The following is a 16,818-nucleotide window of genomic DNA, read 5'->3' on the forward strand; positions in this document are numbered from 1 at the left end:
TATTATAACATAATCTTCGTTACAGTTTGATACGATTAGATCGAATTCATCAGAGTTTTTATCAGGTTTCTTACTTACTTGCTTCGGTTAAGTTTTGCTCGAAATTTTATACGTTTGTCGAATGATCCTTAATACAAATTTATCGTATAATTCGATTTTATTATATTATTACATTTTTGAGTACTTAAAATTTGGACATTTGACATTACGAACATTATTATATCGTAGAGAATTCTGACGTTTGCAAGGTAACGATGTATGTTGATCGATTGATCGATCTCTTCATTTATTTGCAAACATCATTCATCGTTTCGATAAGTAAGACTTATTAAATTTAAAATCTTTTAATCCTGGCTTTAACAATCGAAATTCAAAAATGATATTTTAACAAAATTTTAACATAAATAATTTCAATTATCCAAAAATGGACTCGTACGTATTAACCAAAAAACATTTATTAACCAATTCGAAGTGATAACAAAATTAGAAACAAAAATGCGTTAAAATGGAATAAACAATAATTACGAAGGTAATTAATTAAACAATTTATTTCGTTATAATCTTAATTAATAATTAATTCAAAAATAACAATTAATTGTTATATCAATCGATCGATTCTTTTATTTTATAAAAAGATTTAACCTGTTATGATATATGAGCTATATATATATTTTTCTAATTTTACTACTTTCCAGAAATCATTGTTAAATTAATAATCCGAAAAAAAAAAATCATGTTAAGCAAGAGGACCTGTACAAAATACAAAGAATGGAAGAAGAAACAAAAACTTTCAAAGTATTCGAAAAAGAAGATTAAAACAGTGGTAACAGATTGTATCGAGGAAGAAAAGAAAACAAAGACTATTATCAAAATTCGATATCATAAATGTAAAAAAAACGGGGAAGCAAAAAAAAAGAAGCGAAAAGCGTTATTTAAACCAAAGCTCGTTTCTTCAGTCGATTTGTTATTTAAAAGAATTAAACCCTCATTAGAAGTTAGAAATCAATTTTTAGATCCGCGACATTTACTTTGCTTTGTCGAGACATTACCAAAAATTGATTTAATCGCCTTGAAAGAAATTGCGCAGCAAGAAAGTAAGATACGTATTAATTATTCACACTTTGATTAGATATTAATTTTGTGATTAATTCATAGAAAGAAATTTAATGATTTTATCTCTTAATAATATTATCGATTAATACATCAAATCAAAACACCATTATAATAACGATCAAACGTCGAAAGCAAAAGCTTAATCAATCATTAGTGCTGTCATTGATCATTAATTTTCATATATGTATATATATATATATATATATATATATATATATATATATGTATATCTTAATGATATATACCGAGTGTCTCGTTTGAAGCGACATGAACAGATACATATCTTATTGATTCCTATAAAAAAATATTTCAAATGAAATCTGCTGGATTTTAAGCGATGTAAATCTAACATTTATTACAATTACTTTGTAAAGTTTCGAAGAAAAGAAAAGATACATTTCTTTATTTCAACGATGCTGTTGAACTAACTGTTAAAAAAATTTCTATATTGCAGGAATGAAAATGAAACGAAAGAAAAAACGAAAGAAGAAAATTTCTAAAAAGAAAAATGCTGCCGATCGTGAAGAGAAAACAAAGTTGGAAGGAAAAGCTGATGAAGAGAACGATGAAACCAAGGAGGAAAGGGCAAACGGAGAAATTACAGAAAACGATCAGAAAAAAGCGAAAAAGAAGAAAATCAAGAAGAAAGATAAATTCTGGTGCAAAAAATTTAAGAAAAAACTCGTATATGAATCTGAATCCTCAGATACCGAATGCGAGAGTATTTGTTCATTCGACAGTGAAATTTGTCTCAAAGGTTAAAAAAGACACAAGAGTATTTTTGTTCTTTACATCTAAGTAACTTTTTTTCAGACGTATCTTTTTATCTGATAACATGTTAAATATTTTTCTTTTTGTTGCTTTTTTTTTTTTCTTTCTTTCTTTCTAATAAATTCACTCGATATAAATGTTTCTCTTAACACAGGATAGAGTAAAAGTTCACAAGTCGATAATATTTATCTTAATGGACGATTGTTTCATTTTATCTACATTATCAACAAAATTTTGTGACATTTCTTTCTCGAAAAATTCTTTTTTTATCGATAGAATGAAAAAATTCAAATCTAACTATGTTTGTCGTATATCTAGATGTACGTATATTAGTAATATTGAAAAATGCGAATAACGAATGAAAATGCGAATGAAGCTTGTTTAATTAAGGCTCTCTTCATTAAGATAAATACACAAAACCGGTTAAAAGATTCATTCCCGATCTTATTATATCAGATAATAATTTTTTCTGATTTTCTAGGAAAACCAGTTTTTATACAACGAAATAACATAGTCAATTATCTCTCTTAAAGAATCGTATTATCGTATTCCACGTAGCATATGTATCTGTAAAATGTGTGTATACGTATTTTTTTATTAATAACATATATTAATACTCTTTTAGGATTAGCATTAACTGCAGAAGATAAAAAAAAGATTGAAGAGAATCGTCAACGTGTCCAAAGTTCTTCCAATAATTTAGATTAGATTTCGTTTAACGACAAAAAAAAAAAAGGGAAAAAAAAACGAAAAATAAATAAAAAAAAAAGGGGGGAAGATCGAAAATGCAACAATAAAAATATCGATTGAAAATTAAACTCCAAAAGAAAACTTCAAGATCGAAATTAAAAAGAATTCGTAAGAAAATTATGAATTCACGTTTCTATTATAATATTCATTGCCTAACATTTCTTTTTTCATATTCATTATATAATTATTATATAATTTAGAATATACATGTAAGAAGAAAAATGCAAGTAGTGATTAATAAAATGCTTATAAACAAATATGTGTCAAACAAGGTGAATTAAGAATCAAGGCAATTAAACGTTAGACAATATAGAAGTTAATAAATATTCAAATATCTAATCATGAGATGTTAAAGGAAGCAAATACATAATTGTATATATATACATAAAATTATATATAAAATTATAATACATATATACGATTAGATAAATCAAAATAAACTTTTTGATAAACTATAGCTCCTTTGAAACTGGCTAATATAATGTAATTTATATCAGACTTAAATAGATAAATTAGAAGATAATAGGTCAATAATGTCTCCAATCAGCGTTCTATTTTCTATCAAATAGATCGTTTTAACAGCGTATTACATTTATCGCGCTACAATACTGAAAAAATTTACTTATAGTTGATCTTCAATTCTGAGATCTGAATATCAGTATCCTAATAGAGTCTGCACGATCAAGTGCAGCTACTCTGCAATAATATTCAAGTGATTTACAAAAAGTGATCCATCTCGATCTTGTGATTTATCTAATCGAAGAACATTTTCATCATGTTTCCTTTCACAAATATATCATTCCGTTAGTACTTATCTCTATCTTAATATAATATAATTTATATTATATTTCAAATTCTCTCTCTCTCTCTCTCTCTCTCTCTCTCTTTCGCGACGATGAAATTTTTTAACCTTGTCCGTGCTTCATTCTCATTAAAGCATATGTAAATTTATAATAATAAAAATCATTAATACATAACGTATACGTTATATATGTGTGTGAAGTAATTCTAGAATTTATTCTCTTTTTTTTTTCACCACACAAAAAAATACTATTTATTTACCCTTTTCGTATAATTATATTCTAACATCTAGCGCAATTATGAGTATATATATATACATACATACATACATACATACATATATATATATATATATATATATATATATATATATATATATATATATAAAAGGAAAGGAAAATAGATACTCTGAATACTTCGTAATCTTGAATAAGAAAATCGTTGTATTATCAATCTATAATTGGAGCGTATTTAAATGAATGTATCTCGTAATCCGTTTGTTATAAAAAAAGAAAAGAAAAAATATTCTTCATCATTTTTCTTTTCTTTTCTTTTTTATTTTTTCTTAAGACTTCAGAAACTTCCTTTTATAAATTACTTATATCACAAATATTTTTATGAAGTTCGTCGTTAAAATAAAAAATTAAATAAATAAATAATAATAATAATAATAATAATAATAATAATAATACTCATTGAATCAATATCAAATAAATACCTGACGATCTTTCATCTTCATGTTATATGCAATAAATGAACATTAATCTCATTTGCATTAATCATCGTCGATTTTGGCGAAAACGTAACAAATAAATAAAAAAAAGAAAAAAAATGAGAGAGAGAGAGAGAAAGAACGGAGAAAATAACAATGAATATTATTGTCGTAAAATAATTAACTTGCAGGATTCAGCAAATTTCAATCTCGAATTCAAACGGAGAAGCTAAAACGAAGGTTCATCGAGGAGATGTGTCGTTTTCTAAACAAGATCTACTCGACTTCACCATGGGATTTTTCAACAATGATATTACCATTGGCTATTAAATGTAAATATTGCATTTCGTTAATTTATTTCCTAAGATAATTAATTGCATGGGGTGCTCATGATCTTTCTTAAACAAAACAAAAAAAATAAATAAATAAATAAAAAAGAAAAAGAAATAAATATTCAAAAAAGAATCAATAAATATAAAAACGAACAATAAACAGAGAACGAAAAAAAAATTACAAGTTCCATTCCATGAAAAAATTGTCTTGCTGACGAATTGACGAATGATCTTCTAAATTGGTACGTAAAATAATTTTCTTTTTAATATCCTGTGTATATGGACGTTTCTTCTATATCTTCCCATAGATTTTCTTCACGGTGTAGAACAAGTATTGAAAAACCAAAATATTTCATTATTCGTTTTTTTCCTTTTTTTTTTCTTTTTCTTTCAATCAGCATAGATTTATATAAATATAAATAATACAAATTTTTCTATACATAACGATAATCGACAGGTCTAAAACCAATATCACGAATTATTATAAATTAGTTCGAAACTTTTTAAAATATGAGGCTACGTTATATTATATATTTGAATCTTTATATTGACATAATATGTAGCTATTTTTCATTCTAAATAGACATAATATATTCGTCATGTGTGAATATGTATGAAAACAAAGTAGATAAATCTTTTTTCGGACTAATTTAATACTAATCAATTCTACTTTATCTTCTCTTCTTCATTTTATTTCCCCCCACCCCCCAATCTTTTATTATATTTCTACATAACCTCTTATTTATATTTTAATTTTTTATATACTGTGAGAATAACAAAGTAATAAAAAGAATACCAAGCACTTTTCATAGAAATACGTGATAAATACTTTTTACAAGCCATTAGTCTCAAAATGTTATCGTATTTGGACCGTAAAATATATCACGCTTGATAAAAATGAATAGAACCATTTTTCTTTTTTTTTTTTTTTTTAATTTTATAATTCTCTTTACTTTTCTTCTTCTCTTTGAAAAAACTACACCTGGTCGAAGAAGTATGTACGAACTGTACCGAATCTTTGATTAAATTAAAAAAAGAAAAGGATCACAATCGTTTTTCTTCGCACTATACTGATTTGAAAAATAATGAAGAATATAAAATGATTACATTGTTAAAACCGAATAAATATGCGCAAGAGATTCATTAAATGGTGAAGTAAATAAAAGTAATAAAAAGGAAATAAAATAGAAACTCCAATATCGCACTATTCGATGCGTAGAAATTATAACGTTGTTATTTTATTGCAAACTCATCGTTTACGTTCAGCTAGAGAAATTAATTATAGCTTATAAGTAAATTATTACTCCATATATTACATCACACCAACAATTCCGTTCGTATTTAATGTTAATGTATGCATATTTAATGAATGATCTCGGAACAATCTTTAAATTAGGATACAGTTTTTGTCGACCGATAATTGTTAAAGAATTTTCTAAATGACGTACATAATTGCAAGATATTTTTTTCTTCCCTCAAAAAATTTTGTGAAACGATAAAATTCAATAGTATCAATTATCATCAGAACGATCTCAATCATAATCATAATTGAACTCGAATCGGTGGATTTCAAAAAAATATAAGTGAAGATAAAAACTATAAGACAAGAAAATCGATCGATTATAACGTAGCGTATAAATCATTAAAAAAAAAAAAAAAAAAACATGTCATCGATTTTTACGGTTTTAGATCAAACAGGTGTCGTGTACGTGTCTATGAAAGTTTCCACAATGGAAAATTTTTCTTCTCTATGTAGAAAAATAATATTAATTACTTTACATTCGCGTATCCAGCAAAATAACATTTCTTTCGATTTCATCGGTTTAATCAAACGTGACTAGAAAAGAACTATCTGTATCATGACCTATTTCATTTAGGATCAGACTGATCGAGTATTAAATTTTGTTAAATAAATATTCGTCGATTTTACGTCATATTTTGTAGGGGAAAAAAAAAAAAGAAAAAAGAAAATATTTTAAACAGATATTAAATAATATGAATACTTTATATTCGAAAAAAAAAAAAGTAATAAATAGGTAAACGATATTGATTGACGGCCACAATTGATAAATATATTTAAAATGTATAATTGGATATTATAAAAGTCAAAATAACTTAAAATTCATTTCTTCCTTCATTATTGTTGCAGACATTAACGCATGTATCCATCAATTGTTAAACTCTTACGATCTTAATAAATGTCTGTTAACCATATAACAAAATAATCGATAATCTTCTTTTACCAAGAACATTATTCAGTGAATCTTTCTTCTCGTATTTTTTGTTAAATTTTTTTTTTCGCCGACACGTAAAACAGGTTACAGAGAACGCAAAAGTGGTTTGTACAAGTCTTGAAATCTTCGCTTGGTTTTCTTTTTAATGATTGACGTCACAGCCGGGGGATCCAATAGTCGCATTTTACTACCGCATTTTACTTCCAAAATTTTAAATGAATTCCGGTACAAGTCATCGCATAGTATGTGTAAAATAAAAAAAGGAATTGGAATAGAGGAAGAGAGACAGAGGGGAAAGAGAGACAAACAGACAGATGGACAGAGAGAAAAAGATGTAAAAATCAAAGGATAATAGAAATGGAAACCACACGTGTCTTATAAATTTCCTAATTTCTTCATAACCGGAAAGATCTCTCGACGATCATGTTTATAAATTCTTTCATTAAAAATGTTGAATATTTCCAAAAATGAAAATTTCGTTTTTTCAAAGATAATTTTTGTTAAGAAACACAGTAGTACTTTGTTTTGTAAAAAAATAATAGTATTTTATCTTAAGGAAACAAGCAAAAAAACTTATTACTTATGTTTTCAAGGTGTGAAGAATAAGCGTAAGATAACATCGTAAAATTATTATTATAATATCAACTATAATATTAATTATTATAATATTATAATATAATATTACGTAAATACTCATAAGATTACGAGAAGAAAAATGCGATTATTATTCTTCTTAAATCATATTTATATATCAATTTATATAATTAGGTCATTGCCATACGAATTATGAAATAAAATAATTACCTGTTTATTTTATTTAAATTACACTGTCATTGTAATCGACTTATATGCAAATTGAAAGATTTAAAAGTCGACTCTTTGAAAGATTTAAGAAACGAAAAAAGAATCAAAAAGAAAGAAAAAACTAATAATTCACATCTTGCAACAATCCAGCAGTACCACTTTTTTATTTGATCTTTAGAAAATTTATGCAAATCTATTTCAGCAATTATTATTAAATAATTATATTCCTAAAGATAGTGTTATCGCTTCTTCGAAAGAAGAAAAAATTGAATTTGAAAAAGATAAAGCACGAAACGATCATATCGATTATTTACCATTGTCTCTCGATTTACACGAATGAATCAATTCTATCCGATACAAAATGAATGCTTAGTAAAAGAAAAAAGAAAAAAAAAGAAAAAAAGAAAGAAAAATAAGTCAATAAAAAAGAATATAAAAAAATAAAATAAAACTGATCAGCGATCCTTTTAATTGCGAAAATATATAATAACGTCGTTTAATTCAAAGTTTAAATGAAAAATTAGTATCATTTTCAATACATGTGTATCGATACATTTAAAAGTATAATATATAAGAAATATTTTAGAGGACCAATAATATAGAAAAATTCCAGCAAAGTGACCTTTCTAAATGAAGAGATATGATCTCTGCATTATTTCAACGAAATATAATAATGTAAACGAATTTTTTTTTCTTTCCTTTTTTTTTTTTTTTAGTAAAGATGGATACTTCCAATGTAAAGAATATTTCAGATATCTATATTTCCTATATATATACACGCGGACGTGTATGGACGCATACATACAGTGTCTCTCGTATTTCATAAAGCAAACGATCACAAATAATTATTATCTATTAATCTATAAAAATTATTTATTGCGAAAGGAAAAATGTAATAGACAACGATTCGATATTTAAACATAAACCATCATACCATTATTTCACCGTTTCTCTCGACCGATGGAATAACGATCAACGTTTGTCGATTTACGTCACGTGCATTCCTCCTTCCTCTCAATCCTCCCCGTTTCTCTCCGTTGATCTCCTAACAGACAATTTCGGAATACGTAATTAATATGACGTGGAAACTGTGCTTATAAAAAAAGAAAAAAGAAAAAACGACAGTAAATTTTTCCATATTTCCAAGATTTCGTTAATGCAAAATTTCCAATATGAATCATTATATCGTGTCACAATATAATTTTTACTTCTTTTTTTTTGTCCTTCTTTCAAAAATAAATTTGTTAATCTGTTAATATTCCTTCACGCATTACGTTCTTATAACTACTTAGATATCGTCTTGTTATGTAATAAATCAAAGCTATTTAAAATGAAATCAATTATTAAACAAAGTAGTCACGTGAGTATAAAGAAAAAGATTATGGTTTATGTAGTACAATGTCTTAATAACACTTTCTTGTGCTTACGAAGATTAATGAAGTTCTACTTCCTTCTCTAATCGTTAACTCAAAGTACGAAAGTAGCAAAGAAAAGATTAATTAAAAATTTATGGTAAAACATCATGAGGATACTAATTACGTACTGACCTAGTTGTAATGAACGATAATATCATAAGTATGCCATTTGTCTTTTAATTTGATATTACAATTAGTCTGTCGTTTAAAGTAATCTATAAATTTCATATTCTCCTTAGATATTCCTTCGTCTCAAATTCAAATACGTTAGCATTTTCGTTTACGAGCCAAAAGTTTCTGAATGATTTAAAAAAATATATTACATTCTTTTCGAGAGTTTTTAAGCTAATTTAATTTTTTTTTTTTTTAAATAATAAAACTAAAAAAAAACATAAGAACTTTTGACCGACCATAAATATATCGAACAGAAATAGAAAAAAAAAGTATGCATATACATTCACACTTTAAAATGTATTTACAAAGAAATACATACATCGTTCAAACCGGTTATACTTTATTATACGTAATTAATATATCGATTATAAATAATATATCGATAAATCATTATCAATACTCGTCATCGATAATCTTACATAGATATTTTCTTCTCTATAAGCAAATTGGACTTTACAATCGACATTTCGTTATATGTCAAATGAAAGAATAAAAATGTCGTCTTGGAAAATTTGTCTAATTGCGTTCTATTACGAACTACGTAAGTAATTGCTGAATCGATAAAAGAAGAAAAAAAGCAATAAATAAAATGTTTTTATTGCACGTAGAATGATTTTCCATTATTGTGTCAGGTATTATAAAAGACACAAGATTATTTTGCAAACAACGATTTCGATAGTTACACTGTATTTCTAGTAGCGAAGGTAAACAGGTAGTTTTAATAACCCCAGGAAGAGACAAAATAAGGAAAATTATGTCGAGAAATAGAATTTCGAGGTCAAAGACTTGATATCCAACTGAGTTTATAAGAAAAAAAAAAACAAAAGAGAGCCGTCTAACTATAAAAATTATATATCCTAGAAGAAAACTATAATCTCTCTTACGAAATCAGAAGTTTCATGAATCTGAAGAAATTCAAGAATAAATTCTATGAAAATATACCAACTGTAATGATAGTTAAAAAATTTAATTTCTTAAATAAATTGAAATACATTTGTAAAGGAATATTTTGTTTATTCTTGTAAAAAATTATTGAAATATATGAAAATAATCTGTAACGAATAATTATGCAAATACGTGAAATAAAAAGAAAGATATAACTGTGATCAAGTTTCATGAATTATAAATTAAAATAAATAGAAACTCTCTCCTGTATCTATACATGCATACAGACGCGCACAAAACTTTCCTCAAAAATTTTTTTCTCAGTTATATGACCTCGATATTCAACATCACGTACCTATTTACAAGGTCTGCGACTCTATTTAAACTCTACCCCAATTTTTACAAACCGTATTACAAAGCATTTAGTTCATCTCGTTTCTAACATATCGACCAAATTAAATCTCTTTTTTAATATAATATATATTTTATATTTGAAATTAGATTTAGACGTAAATAAATTCTGAATAAAGAATTGTATTATTTATTAATATACGTATCCATATTTCTACGTCTTAAGTTAAATATTAATACGCATGAGAGGAAACTAGAGTATAAAAAAAAAAGAAGTTTAAATCATATTCTCACTATAGTTAATAACATACGATCTCGCAAAAAAGTAATATCAACAAGAACGAGCCTTGCGGCCTCGTATTGTATATTCTAAAGAATCATGATTTATTATAAAAAGAGAAGAAGAAAGATAAAAGAGAGAGAGAGAGAGAGAGAGAGAGAGAGAGAGAGAGAGAGAGAGAAAGAATAAGTCTCCAGATTGTCTCGCTACTTCGATTAGATAGGATAACAGATCATAGAAAAAAAAATCACAGAAAGAAACAAAGAAAAATATATTATCGAGCTACCACAACCTGTATTTGAAAATAAAATGCTTCGATAAAAAAGATTTATATAAAACCTTTTCTCGAAAAAAATTTCCTTTTGTACCAAGATCAATAACAAAAAAAAAAAGAAAAAAGAAAGGGAAAGACGGTGCCGTGGAAATATTCCATTATAGGACCATTAAGATCATCCTTGTAACTATGATAAAGAACGAATGAAATTTATAAATAGGGAGAAAGTAAAGAGAACAACGAAACACATATTCCTGGGTAAAACCTGTTCGTGAAAAAAAATTTACGAACCTTGGACAAAAAAGAATAAAGAAAAAAGAAAAGCAAACCCATTCCCGATCCACGTATTAATCTTACAAAACAAGATCGAAACGTTACATAGTTTTTTATTATTATTTATTATCTACAAAAATGTTAAGGGTTTATCTAAGAAGGGAGAAAAAGAGAAAGAGAGAGAGAGAGAGAGAGAGAGAGAGAGAGAGAAATGGAGAGAAAAAAGAATATATAAAAACCTTGGAAATAAAGAAAGAATGAAATAAAAGAAGAAAAAAAGGATAAGGAATTAGTTGAAAAGAGAGGGAAGGTATAAAACTGGAGGGAGAAGACAACGCAAACTGATTGGTCGGAGTTCCACGTGCTTTGAAAGCACAGAGGCTGGGAACGACGGGCAGGTCTAGACTTGGCATGCGAGTGGGGACAACGATATATTTTTCAAAGAGTCACCCGATCCACGTTTCCATCACTTTCGCATGGAATCGCATGGCGTGCGCACCGACCGACAGATTACTATAGAAGTTTTACTCAGAGCAGTAAAAGTGGAATTTAATCGTGATTCGCAGGATCACTCGGACGATCCTGAATAAGGAAGATATAGAAATTATCGCCAAGCTGATTAGAATTTAAAAAGGGGAAAGGAAACGAAAATAAAAGAGAAAAAGAAAGATCTTCGAAATTAAATCTCCGCGTAGAATTAGTGACAATTTCGAGAAAAAAAATCAAACGAATATATGTGTGTATATATATATATATATATGTATATATATATATATATATAATAATGTTATTAATATTCGTCGATTAATTTCTTAAAAGATAATCATTCATTTCTAGTGAATTTAATTGAGAGATCGATTCTAACCATCGATTTTATTAATTCTATTATTGAACATTCTTTGTGTTAATCTTTACGAAAGAAAAGATCATTGTGAAGTGTATACAGCATGAAGGATCTATTAATGATTTGGAATACACTGACGGGAAGGAGATGTTCTACGATAAATAATAATTTCGGCATGGCCGGTATAAACGAACAAGATGAAATAACGATATCGCGGAATACGAGAAACCGGAGAAAGTCTTCGGTCGTAGTGAATCAGTTCTTCAATGCGGCGACCTTACCGGTACAAACTAATGGCACACCGAGGTGGTCACGAAGTGAGTAACATTTTTTTATTGTCTACCAAAAACGAACGTGAATGCATTTAATTAGTATATCCGTAACTTCCAAATTATTATTTCTTTTTTTTTTCGATAATGAAAATTGTTCGAACATTCCCTAACATATATATATAAAAAAAAAAGGGAATTATAAAAACTATATATACACTAAATCTCTCTCTCTCTCTCTCTCTCTCTCTCCCCCTCTCTCGATTTTTTCATACATGTACTATCTCGATTTTCATACGCTATCTCCTCGATTGGGTTATATAAACAGAATAAACACAAATTTTCAAGCCTTAGAGGTTTGCTTAGGAATACGAGATACGTTAGATCGGTATGCGGAAATCGCTGGAAAAATGCAAAAACGGATAAGTTTCTTAGCGATATTCCCATGATTAAATCTTATTATATTCCATTAAAAATTCCGTCAATGTTAAATCTATAACATTTTTCGTATATCGATCAAAAACTTCGAGTAGATTACGTAGATCTAATTCAAATTAATACGCTTTATTATTTCGTTACGATAGACGAATAAAAAATTATAACAGATGATTAACTTTATGAATAAGAAGAAAAAAGTAGAAGGAAAAAAGTAGTCCACTTCTGTCGGAAAAATCGCGTGCGCGCACGATTGCGCTCGTGCACGATTGCACGCGTGAATAATTTTTCTCGTACATGGATAATAGAGCACGAGTGGTAAACACTTCGTAAAAAATTATTCTAGCAAGATCCTCTGATCGATATGCGTTGCATTCAGCTAAAACTTGATATCTTTGAAGATCGAAGAAAAATAAAAAATAAATAAACGATCATTATCTCCGGCGATGTTCCAATTTTTTTTTTTTTTATTTCTCTATGTCTCTCGGAAGAAAAGAAGGAGATACGACACGCAATGAGCATTACGGATCATTTTTTTAAATAAAAGAAAAAAATATATATACAAAAAGAAACATATACGACGTAATGAATTTTTTCTCTAAACATCTTATAGCTACGAATTAATTCTCATCTATTATTTATTCTTGTTTTTCTTTTTCTCCTTTTTTTCTTTTTTCTAATTTCGTCAATAATACTATGTCTTCGTCGATCGATCTTATGGTCAACATATCATATCTCTACTTCAGAAGTAGTGAAATTCGTCTTGAAAAAAATAGAAAAGAATTTTTACAGATATTCTAACGTGATACGTTTTAAACTTCGTATTGATTAAACCGATGACTAGAATGAAGCAATTAATACTCGAATCACGCTCATCATTCAGAAAAGCATTATATCCTTCCGAGAGAAAGAGATACACGACTTGAATCGGAGTCCTTGTAAAACAATATATGTCAGATGTTTTTCTATCTCTTTCTTACTTTAACATTCACATCCTCGAACTTTCGAAAATAAAATTTATCTTAACGTAAAAGATTAAATGAGAGATTAAAGAGTTTGCGTGATAAACGTAGATTTAAAAAGATAAAAAGAAGCAAAAATAGGAATTCTCTCTCTTTATTTCGAAATAATATATATATATATATATATATATATATATATACACATATATATATAGAAAATTTATAGATAGATGATTAGAGACTTTGTTAACATATGACACATATTTCCTTCGTTCGAGACCTTTCACTGTCTTAACTAAGTACTTTCTTATTCGTTTTAACGTATGACCCAACCGAAAAAGAAAGAACAAAATTACTCAGGCGTTATTACATATGTCGCAAAATTGTATTTGTGAATTAAAAAAAAAAAAAAAAAATAAGATCGTTAGAACCGGCCCAATTAACTAATACCAACGTAAAATAATCTAACATAAGTAAAACTTTTTTTAAAGAATCGAGAAAGTGATCGAATAAACTACTCGAAAGTATTCTACTAGATCGAATTATTACTTACAAGTGTAAGTTACATGTTAAATATGCGTTCTTAAAAATAAAAAAAAAAAAGAAAGAAAGAAAGAAAGAAAAAACAAACACAGGTGTTCTTTACAAAAGCAATTTCTGCAGCAGCACGATGAACTCTCCAGAAAAATATACTTCTCTAATAGACAAGACTTTAAACAAAGACATGATATGCTATATATATGTATATATACCTATAGCATATCTTTGTTCAGTATTCCGAAGGTTGTTATATTATTCGTAACGCATACACTAGATAATCGTTAGTTTGATGCATGATTTGAATACGTTATTGTTCTTTCTGTGAGGTCAAAAAATAATTTGATGTATATAATTTTATAATAAATAATAAAAAGTTAATTATGATCATTGTCAAAAAAGAAAAAAAAAAAAAAAAAAGAAGGCAAACTAGTATAATAGAAGAGACAGGTGACAAATTCGATCGATTCGATTTTAATCTAAGTCAATATTTTTGGATATCAATTAAAATAATTCAAATGAATGTCATCTTTCTATTATCTTATTGATATTCTTATATAAAATTTCTTATCGAGTAATTAATCCTCGGAATATTAATTAATGTGCGAAAAAAAATTGATGGAAACGTCATGATTCAAAGGATTACGTATAATCTATATCAATCGTTCTAACCAAGGCGTAGTAGATAGTTCCATATCCGGACGACGACATTGAAATCGTTCGTAAAAAACTATTCTGGTTAGTTCAGTAAACCGGTTTCAGATACGAAGAAAAGAAGTATAAATATCTGACCAGAAATTTCCAGAGAAATTTCCAGTGCCGATTTTATTAAGTCATTTTAGGATGCACAAGCGCACACACAAACTCATCTAGACAGACAAACAGCATTATCAATTTTGTAAGTTTATATTAAATGCATAATACTAAATTAATAAAAAATTATCTATTTTAAACCAAATTTTTAAATACACACACATACACACACACACACACACACACACACACACACATTTATGTATTTGTTCATAATCCATCAAAAACTATAACTAACTCCCCTTTAATTTTTTTATATAAATTAATCAGGGTCGTATCCAGGGTCATAACTTTAAATTACTACGTTCTAGTAATTTTAATAAGGTCGTTATGTTAATAGACAGGACAGCGAACCGTCGCGTCGATTTCACGCAATATAACCCTTGTTTACTCGATACGAATAATAGCTTCCATTGTGAGTATATATACTGTACGGATTCTGCACTCTCTTCATTCGCTTTGGTTCCGTATAAGATAAAATATTACTCGATATCTGGCTCTTCGTCTGGTCACTCGTAAAAGATTTAACGTGACATATCTGAAATTTTATTTTTTCTTATATATTATATAATTATTTAAATTAGAACTCCGCCTATCACTTCTCCCCACTGTCTAAAAAAAAAAAAATAACAATCAAAAACTACTTTCTATTGACAAAAAGATATATAATAATAAAATGATATTCGTTTAGATAAACAAACAAATAAATAAATAAATAATTCGTAAAAATGTTTATAATATATATTTAAAGATATATAAGTTATATAAAATATTTAAAGAATTATAAGTTCAGAAAAATGTTTTCATTTTCACTTCTTACGCGAAGGAGCGGCTGAGATTGAAACGAGGATTATCTCGAAACTCTTACACTTTCACGTTTGATCATTGTCTATCGTTGTTGTAACTCGTAAAAGTCATCGAGATTGAAATTAACATTCCTTCTTAACTTTGAAACAAAGTATGAGTTATGCAAAAACCTATATATCATATTTTTACTAGGTTTTTGTGAACGATTGCGTAAAATAATAAGATAGAATTTTAACTTGGCTGAACGTGAAGAATAAGAGAAAGAGTAAGAGAAAGAGAAAGAGAAAGAGAAAGAGAAAGAGAAAGAGAAAGAAAAAGAGATAGAGATAGAGAGAGAAAGAAAGAGAGATCTTTTCAGTTGGACTTATTCGATTTGCGATGTCATTGCCGGAGTCGTTGACCTCGATGCAACAATATATCAATCGTAATGCAACAAGGAAATATAATAATAGAAAGAAACACGCACCATGAAAATATAAAAATCTATCGTATCTTTTGTTCTTGTATAATATCAAAAAACATAAATAAGTAAAAAATTGAAAAACTAAAATAAATAAAAATTCAAGAAATAAATAAATAAATAAATAGGTGAAGATTCACAAAAAAAAAAAAAACTTAATTGCAAAATTTGGTTGATTAGATTTATTTTCTTAACACGAGCATAGTTCGTTCGATTTATCAAATTCAGATTATTTTTATGTCAAAAGTATGCCAAAGAATTCTCTTGTATTTTTTATTTAGAAAGAGAGAAACAGATAAAATATATTAATTTTTCTAAGAGATATATTTTGTTAGTGAACGTGTTAAGAGTATCGGGAGATAAATTCGAGTAATTAAATATTCACTTACAATTTTTATTAGTCGAATTATTATTAGTCATGAATATTATGTTCATCGTATCGTATCATTTCTAACAAGGAGCGAATTCGATAACTTTGAATAAAATTTGAATGTAAATTCGTCTATGATATATATATATATA

General features: G+C 27.2%; 2 protein-coding genes across 6 annotated transcripts in view; one reads left to right on the forward strand and one right to left on the reverse strand.

The window, feature by feature from the left end:
- The window catches only part of LOC122634559, a 32,796-nt gene that overhangs the window by 8,577 nt on the left and 7,401 nt on the right, over positions 1 to 16,818 (reverse strand). Inside the window, exon 3 of the mRNA XM_043823607.1 lies at positions 8,452 to 8,562. Coding sequence (XP_043679542.1) covers positions 8,452 to 8,562 — 111 coding nt within the window. The remainder of the gene's footprint in view (positions 1 to 8,451; positions 8,563 to 16,818) is intronic.
- LOC122634562 (scavenger receptor class B member 1-like) overlaps positions 3,186 to 16,818 on the forward strand; it is a 26,020-nt gene continuing 12,387 nt past the window's right edge. For 4 of the 5 annotated variants that reach the window (XR_006328424.1, XR_006328425.1, XR_006328423.1 and 1 more), the window contains exon 1: positions 11,925 to 12,330. Coding sequence is in view for 2 of the 5 variants with exons in the window: in XM_043823618.1 (XP_043679553.1) it covers positions 12,117 to 12,330 (214 nt within the window). In the remaining 3 variants the exon portion in view is untranslated. Of the gene's footprint in view, positions 3,438 to 4,338; positions 4,480 to 11,924; positions 12,331 to 16,818 lie in introns of those variants that run through there. The other variant, XM_043823619.1, reaches the window with a different exon arrangement.

This window comes from Vespula pensylvanica, chromosome 15 (genome assembly GCF_014466175.1).
Source record: "Vespula pensylvanica isolate Volc-1 chromosome 15, ASM1446617v1, whole genome shotgun sequence".
In the NCBI taxonomy this organism is placed as follows: domain Eukaryota; kingdom Metazoa; phylum Arthropoda; class Insecta; order Hymenoptera; family Vespidae; genus Vespula; species Vespula pensylvanica.